This window comes from Apteryx rowi, unplaced genomic scaffold (genome assembly GCF_003343035.1).
Source record: "Apteryx rowi isolate R43461 unplaced genomic scaffold, aptRow1 scaffold_3, whole genome shotgun sequence".
NCBI lineage: Eukaryota > Metazoa > Chordata > Aves > Apterygiformes > Apterygidae > Apteryx > Apteryx rowi.
The window spans coordinates 8281931-8290314 of record NW_020449418.1 but is presented as its reverse complement, the minus strand read 5'-3'; the positions used below and the strand labels follow the sequence as shown (position 1 = coordinate 8290314).

Sequence of the window (8384 nt, the reverse complement as noted above, 5' to 3'; positions counted from 1 at the left end):
GCGGGCCGGGGGCGGGGGGGCCGCGGCCGGGCTCCGCCGCCCTCACACGCCTCTTCCCCCCGCAGGCTCGGCGAGCAGGAGACAGCCAGCAGCCGCGGGGACCCTGCCGAGCGGCCGGGAGCCGGGCTCAGCTGCCCCCCGCCGGGGCTGCAGGACAGGGGGACCCAGGAGAGCAGCGTTTGCCCAGCCTGGGCCCCTGAAGGACACTAAGCGCGTTGAGTGAGATGGTTAATAAAAGGTGGATGGTGGTGGCTGGGTGAAGCTCTGTAGCTGTGCYGTGCCCTGGGCACCCCGGTCCTGGAGCCTGGTGCCAGCCCCAGTGACCCGCAGCCCTGCCCCCAGGGGCTCAGGACCTGGGTCCAGGCTGTTGTACTTGGCCTGATGCAAGGCACCCCTAGCCCTGCTCCCAGCTGCTGCCGAGACAAACAGGAGGCCAGCTGAACGGCAGCTCTGTTATTCAGACGGTTGCATGGTTTAAATACATTACATACATTTCTACAGTGCATTAGAACAATACGTTTCAGGTCAGATGGAGGTGCAGCCAGGCCTGGCCAGGGAGCGAGGATCTCTCTTCCCCCCCCCCCCCCGTGCTTGCACCATCCTTCTCCCTGCACAAGCCTAGCCAGCCCTGAGCCCCCTCCACCTCACTAGAGACAAATGAGCTGCTCTCCCCCCTCAAGCTGAAGCAGCAGCACCGCAGCCTGCCTTCACCCCCTCCCTCCACCATGGGAGGAGAGGACAGCAAGGCCCACTGCCAGCTTCCCCCAGCCACAGGAAAAGCCTCAGCTCTAGGCAAGCAGATGCAGGCAGCAGCCCTGGTACCGTTTTATGCAACAGCTTAGCAGTTTCTGGGAGGAGGGGAAGCTGCTGCCTCCCCTGCCTGCACCAAGCCCTCAAGATTGTCAGCACTGGGGTAACTAAGAGCCTCTGCTGGACCTCATGTGCTCCCCMTATGGCTCCTCTGTGGTGGCTCCCACCCACCTAGCAGGAAGAACCCCTCCCCTCGAGGRCACTGAGGCACAAGTGAGGCTGGGGGCACGCTGGCTGGCCCAGCACTGGCTGCACAGCAGCCAGGGAGCTTGCTGGGAGCAGGGGCGAAAGCCAAGCAAGGGCAGCTGTAGAGACAGACCTGGCAGAATGGATTGACTGGGACCAGCAAGTGAGGGGCTGCTCGCACCCACCTTCAGCCTCCTCCCCTAGGGGACAGGCAAACAGGGAAGGTGGCTAGGCTACAGCACCTCCCAGAGCTGCCCACTTCTCACAAGGACCAGCAAGCACCTCCTTCCCTTTAGTGTCTAACAGCATCCCAGTCAGCCCCAGCGCACGGGCTASAGCAGGGGTCCTCCCTCATACAGCTTCCCCCCCCCCAGGCCCCCAGCCAGAGAACAGCCGTTCATTACGGTCCCCACTGCACCAGCGGGCAGCAGGAACTCCCCCTGAGGACAGCAGCGTGCATGGGGTGGGGGCAGAGAAGAGAAAAGGCCGAGTAGAGCACACCCTTGGGGACAGGGAGGGGTGGCATAACCCCCAACAGCCCTTCCCAGCCTGGGAGCCAGCAGCAGGCACAGCAGGGACGAGGAGGGCTAGCGGCTGGTGTGAAGGGCTGGACGGCTCCCGGCACCCTGCTAACTCCAGCCACAAGCAGGCATGCTCAGAACCGCGTGCAGGCCGAGGGAGGGACGCATGGGCAGGGGCCCGGTCACGCCAAGGCTTGCAGCTGCTTTCCACACCTCCCGCTGGGCTCCTCCCCAGGCAGGGCTGCATGCGCACAGTGCTGAGCTCTGACGGAGCTGAAGAGGGGCCATGCCCAACCTGCCTCGCTCCTCCAATTCAGCTGCAGGTTCCTCCAGCCACGCCTGCTCACTCTTCCCAGAACATCAAGTCCTGGCCACAGGAGCCAGCAGGTGCCCGGCTCCTCTCGTAATGCTAGTCCGAGGTGGCCGAGCCCTGCCCGCAGCTCCCACAGCTACCACCAAGAGAAGAAAGGCTTCCGGCTCTGGAAGCTCTGTGTATAGGACTCGCTGGCAGTGCGCTGGTGGGAACGTGCTGTTTCCACAATCACAGGCGGCATCTGGACTAGGTGCAGGGGGCTCTTTCCATCTTTCAGCGCCTGAGTCAGGTTCAAGATCTGTACAGCACAACAGAGGAAAGCCTGAGCTGCCCCTCTGGAGCGACAGAGGGCAAAGCAGCAGGGAGCTGCCACCTCAGCACCCCTTTCTGACACACAGACAGGACAAGGCTCTGTAGCCTAACCCATCTGCCTCCCCTAACACACAGCTTACCTGGCCTCTCATGACAGCAATCTGCTTGTGAAACTGTCCCCTGTCAAAGCCTGGGTCTTTCTGCAAGAGACAGCAACGAACACAGTAGGATCTACCCTCTGCCACACACCTTTTCAGAGATGCCTGTTTTCCCAGCAAGCTTCTCTTTTCCTGTCCCACAGGTTTCCTGCTTCTCCTCATGCCCTATCTTCAGCTCTTGGGAGAGGGATAACCCTGCTATGCTTCAACCCCAGACAACTTACAAGGAGCCTGGCCACCCTTCTGTCCCCCATGGCCTTTAGAGGGAGCTCCTCAACACCACCCTTGCTCCTCCTTCTTCCAAGCCATCCTCACCCCCTCTTAGCTCACCTTGAAGAGCTCATACAGATCTTCCTCCAGGTCCTTGACAAAGTTGGGGTCCGAGATCTTGGGAAGAATCAGGTCCTTGATCTCCTGTGAAAAGGGAATTTTGGCCTGGGGTAGCCATGCCCAGTAGAAAGGATCTGCAGAAGGAAGCAGGAGACATTAGAGCCAGATGCAGCCCAGTAAGATAAAGGTGCCATCACCTGTGTCTGGGACAAAGAATCCAGCACCCACCTCCTACAGCCCCTGCTGAGGCAGGGCTGTCTGTGCATCCAAAGGTGTGCAGGGGGGCGGCCCTAGCCATTGCCTCTCTGCAGTCCTTTCGGATGCCCCAAGGCCACGCAGCACAGAGCTGTATGGCTCCCCAGGGTGCCCCAGCACAGCCCGAGGGACTCACATGCTCTCCAGGAGTCCGGGTGTTTCAGGGGAAAGGCCAAACCGTTGTCTATAGCAGCCAGCTTGATGATGGGCTCTTTCACCACCACCCAGTCGCTGTCCTGGAAGGAAGGGGAGCACCGGTCACAAGGGAGACCCCGGTTCTTCCCCTGCACCCTGCAGCACTGCTGCCAGGCTCTTAGACCCTACTACCACAGGCATGGCAGTCTCTCACCCACAGCATGGCCCCTCGCCCACAAGTAGGCATCATGGACAGATGTTAGGGCAGCTGCTGTGTCCTTCAGGCAGGAAGGGGACAAAGCTGCCCCCCTCACCTCAAGAATGTGCAGGTCTCACATCCAGCAATGCATCAGCACCAGTTCCCCCCACAGAACCCAGCTGCATCCCCACAAAGTCTCACCAGGCCACAAACCACCAATGCAGAGGGCAGAGAAAGGCCCAGGAGACGAGATCAGGCTCCTCATGCTCAAAAGCCCAAGCCAGTTGGGAAATCCCCTGCCTGTTTGCCAGGCAGCCAGCTTGCAAGCAGCAGACAAGCCCTGCGGAGCCCCTGCCCAGGAGCAGCCACTCACCCGCACGCCTGCACTGTCCAGGGGGCAGTCGTACTTGATGAGCCAGTTGTCATTGCCCCGATCTGCAGGGAGAGAGAACCAGCCACATGAGCGTGGGGGCCCACCTGCACCAGGCTGGGCTCTGGAGAGCACTCCCAACACCCCCGCCACAGCAGGATGGATGGCCAAGCATTATGGGCAGAAGATCACTCCTCCTCTGACCCAGAAATGAGACAGGCTAGACAGACTTCTACCCGAACTCCACACCAGAGCCCTTGAGCCTGCTGCAGCCCTGGGAAGCCCCATCAACCCCCAGGCAACTAAAGAGGAAACTAAAGAAGTCCAAGTATTCCCAGCTCTCAGGAGAGGCACAGAGAAAGGTCAGCCTGCAGCCCAGGAGCGCTGCTCCAGCCCATAACCCCTCCAGCCCAGAATGAACTTGGGAGGCCCAGCATGAGCTGAGATATTGCAGCACAGTCAGGGGCTTGGTGCAGGATTCCTGGATGACCTGGGATCCTTGCAGCCAGCAAGCTTTCACCCCAGCACCTGGATGGATCCCAGGCTGGCCTCCAGATCTCCCAAAATATACAGGCTTACAGCCAGAGCATGGCCATGCTGGTGGGTAGCCACAGCAGCTGTGCTCCATCCCAGAGGCAGCTGCCTTTTGGCAGCAACCAAGTGGTGTTGATACGGATTTGGGTGCCGGGAAGAGTTGCCAAGTTCCTGCCTGCATCCCTTCTCTCCAGCTGGCAGGACACAAAGGAGCAGGCAGCGCCCCAAGCCAGGCAGCTGGCCCTACCTGTATTCCTGATGATGTAGTCCAACACCACCAGCCGCTCAAACTGTAGCAGCAGCTGCCGGTTGGTGTTCTCAGGGAGCGGCTCAGCTTCAAACCGCCGCAGCCAGTAGTCGGCATCCTTGTAGCCTTCCACAAAGAGCTGGAAGGAGCCCACCTGAAGCAAGGAGCAGGTGGGTTACAGAGGGCAGCAGCGGAGGGAGAGGCAGTGACAGGCACACACATAGTCTAGGAGCTCTACCTTGGGTGGCAGACCAATGCGGTTGAAGCGCTGGCCGACTTTCGGCACCTTCTCCAGGGCCAACCTCTTTCCTCGGGACTTCACTCTGTCAATGGCACTGTAGTTAAAGGTCTCACTGGCCAGATACACCACCTGAGGAGATATGAGCACACCAGTCAGCTGGGGCAACTGGGGCACCAAGGCCACAGAGGCCTTGCTGATAAAACCAAGACACAGCCCTTCCCACAGCTCTGCTCAGCAGCAGGTTCCCCACAGGAACCTGAGCAGGAGCAGTCAGGGCCCAAAGCTCTCAACACAAGACCCCCAAGGTTAAGAGCGCCACAAGACAAGGCCCAAGCACAGCTGGGCAGGAGCACCTAACAGCATCCGTGGAACAAGGGCCCAGCAGCAGCCTCCTCACCTTTGTGCGGGGAACAATGTTGAGTTCCAGTTTCTGGTCCACAAGGCTGGCACCTGCCTCTGACAGGTAGCCCTGGTTCAGGACGAGGCAGTCTCTTCCGAAGCAGCAGGGGCAGCACAACTTCTGCAGCCACTTGGTCCACTTGGGGTTCAGCTGTCCATATGGCTCCTCGTTTTTGGGCTTGAAGACACCAATGATTTTCTGAGAACAAGAGAGAGGAGGGCTGACTCTCAGGGCAGTTGCCAGGGAGTTAGGACACTCACCCCTGGGCCAGCCTGTGGCAGGGATGCGTTCTGCCAGAACAGAACAGACTCGGCCAGGCCACCCTCCTGCAGTACCCAGCCCTGCTGTGCCTTTCCCTGCTTCTTTCTGCTGATCGGCCACCTCAGATGCAGGAGATTCCCTCCTGAAGCAGGAGGGAGGCTTGGGCACTGCTCATCACCCCGTCAGGCATCCCCACCCACTGCAAGGGGGAAAAACCTGCACCCCAGGGCTCCTCTCTGCCAAGAAACCCACACCCCAGAGCTGGGGCAGTCACTCTTCCTTCACCCGGGTTATTCTCCAGGCACCCACTGCCAGTCCTGGCTCAGCTGCTGTGAGCACTGCYCACACGCACTCTCAGGAAGAGGGCCCAGAACAACGTCTCGCCGGGGCAACAACCAGCCTCTGGGCCCAGGCAGACCCCATGGCTCCCAGGAGGGGGGCAGGGGCTGGGAAGGACCCTTCCCCAGCCAGTGCCCCCTCCCATGAAAGCAGAGCACTGCCCAAAGACCTTTGCATCTGGCTCATGCACCCAGAAAGCACTCTCCCTGTCCCAGGGACACCACTGACAATGCTGTCCCCTGCCCTGGTAAATATTCCAGCATCAGTCCAGTGACCTTTGGATGTCTGGGAAGAGCTACTGCTCCCAGCTGCTCAATATCTCCATGCAGGAGAAGGGAGGGAGACGGAGATCCTTGCTCTGGCTCCAATATCCATTGGACAGAGCTGACCCTAGACTGCTCAGAAGAGACGGGGCGAAGGCAGCAAAGCAGCTGTAAGGCCTTCGAGGGACCCAAGGCTCTGTGCTGCAGGGCCCACCTAGAGACAGCAGAGGGGCCCTGGGTTCGCTGTGGGCAGGAAGGTGCGGGCAGCTCCACCCATCAGCAAACCGGGCAGCAGCTGGTGCCAGCAGCACCCCCAGCCCCTCACTCCAGCCGCACGGCGAGACAGGTAGCCCCACCGCTGCAGAGAGCGTGGAGGCCACGTGCTAGGCGCTGCACTGTCACCAGGCCAGGTCTYCCACCCAGGCAGCCCAGACAGGGGGCTGGGGCAAGGCTGCCGGCCCCCTCGGCCGGGCTCGCCCCTCGGAGGGGCTGAGCAGCGGCTCCGGCTCGCAGCCCCTGCAGCAGGATGACTCAGCAGCACACATGACCGTCCCTCCTCCCCAGAGCTGGCTCTGGCCCTGGCCTGAGTGGGTGGCACTTCCCCAAGCCAAGMGCCTGCCACGATGCGGAAGCAGGACACCAGTCCAGCATCTCGGCGCAGGATCCCAGGGCCTCCTCCCCAAGGCAACCCCACTGCCTGCCAGGGGCCCAAAGCCAACCTGGAGCAAGTGGGAGCAGGACTTGGGCTACTGGGAGGAGGGAGRGGAAGGGCCTGAGGGAGGAGCAGCMCTTCAACCATCCCTAGATGACACAGAGGAACCGCTTCTCRGAGCGGGCCAAGGCCTAGAGAACAGGCAGGAAGGCAACCCCCTTATCAGCCCCCACGTAAGGGCACAGGACAGCCAGCACGGCCTTGGGTCTGAGCCTGCAATGGGCAGGCTGGGAGCTCCAGCAGCACAGAGCACCGTGCCCTGGGGAGCAAGTCCAGCAGGGGAGGGACCGTCCTGGAGCAGGGACCAGAGGCCTGGCAGCACACTGCCCCCTTTCAGACATCTGCCCCCTGTGCCGGGGTCAGATTTGGAAGTAGCTTGCTCAGAGCACCGCGGAGCAGTGAAAACAGATCAGCTCGGCACCAGCAGCAGAGCGGGGGGAGCCAAACCAGCCTGGAGGCCCAGCCAGCAGCTGAGGTAACCTCAACCGCCCAGGCTGCAGGGAAGCACACCAGACAAGGTCCTGGCTGCGAGAGCTCAGGTCCTCGGCCTCCCAGAGGGAAGCAAGCACAGGATGTGCCTGACCCCACCTCAGGTATTTTCCTGCAGGAGAAAAAGGGTTTCATCAGTGTCCTCAACCCCCTCCCCACCCCAGCCTGCCCAACCCAACACTGCACTCCCTCCCATGCCAGCAGCAGGCAGGTTCAGTGACCCTGGACAGCACAGGAACCAGACACACACCACACACCACATTGCAGGAAGTTAGTCCAGGGGAACCAGCCAGGGGCACAGTCAGGAGCACACAGACTTTGGCTCCTTGCACAGTTCCTCCATCAGTCCTCACCAAGGCCTGGACTCCTCTCCCTACAGCCAGGCAACCGCTGCCCTACAGCCTCGGGGCAGATTGTCCAGCTGCCAACACTAGCAACAAGACCATGTCTCCTGTTGGGCAACAGGAGGGAGCAGAAGTGAGGCAAGGCTGGGACAGAAGGAAGTTTCACACTCTCCGTATTGCCCCACGGACAGCACGGCCGAGACCTGCCTGTGAGAGCTCCCAGGAGCCAGGCTCCGCCTGGGGCAGAAAAGCATAACAGAGATGGACGAGCCAGTCCTGCTTCCCTGGAAGCACCACAGCAGACACGTGGCAGGGAGCTGCAGGAAGCAGCAGCCGCTCGAGTGTTGGAGCCGGGCGCCGCAGGTCACAAGGCAAGCCACCCTGCGCTGCACCCACAGCTAGTCAGTGGCGGGGAGATGGCTGCCGAGCAGATCTAAAGGGCATCGGCTCCACTGAGGACTTCACGTTGATTCAAGCTCGCCCCACACCCGCAGGGGGGAACCCTTGCTCCACTCGCACGGGCCGAGGAACGGTTCAGCCGTCAAGGCCCCAGCCCTAAGGCTGAAGTCACCACGGTCAGCAGATGCCGATCTACAGGAAGAAGTGGGCTGGGGAAGAGGCGGGGGCCTTCCTCCAGCGCCACCGCTCTCCCTGCGGCGTTTCTGACCGAGGGCAGCCCCGCGCTGCTCCTGCCAGCCCGCGAAAGCCCAGATCGGCGCCGGCCTCGGGGCAGCACCGCCCTCCCACCGGGCAGGCCCTGCCCGCGGGGGCCCGCACACCCCCGCGGGGCCGTCGCCGCCGCGCTCACCCCCTGCGGGTCCTTGACGAAGTAGCTGCCGCTGGAGCCCTGCGAGATGCGCTCGGGGTAGATGCCGCGCTCGCTGGCCAGCTCGGCCCGCCGCACCACCTCGGCGAACTCGGGGTCCTCGGGGAAGTCGTTGCGCTCCCGCTGCGCCGCCGCCGCC

At 61.9% G+C, this 8384-nt stretch overlaps 1 protein-coding gene across 1 annotated transcript; it reads right to left on the bottom strand.

Moving 5' to 3' along the window:
- Nucleotides 1-596: 596 nt before the first annotated feature.
- PI4K2A (phosphatidylinositol 4-kinase type 2 alpha) lies at nucleotides 597-8383 on the bottom strand (the record flags this gene model as incomplete). Its single annotated transcript, XM_026069689.1, has 9 exons — nucleotides 597-2128; nucleotides 2283-2342; nucleotides 2631-2764; nucleotides 3022-3121; nucleotides 3593-3654; nucleotides 4371-4524; nucleotides 4609-4740; nucleotides 5009-5209; nucleotides 8228-8383. Coding segments are annotated over 9 exons (1161 nt in total), but the record flags the coding sequence as incomplete, so codon positions are not given.
- Between the last annotated feature and the right edge of the window lies 1 nt (nucleotide 8384).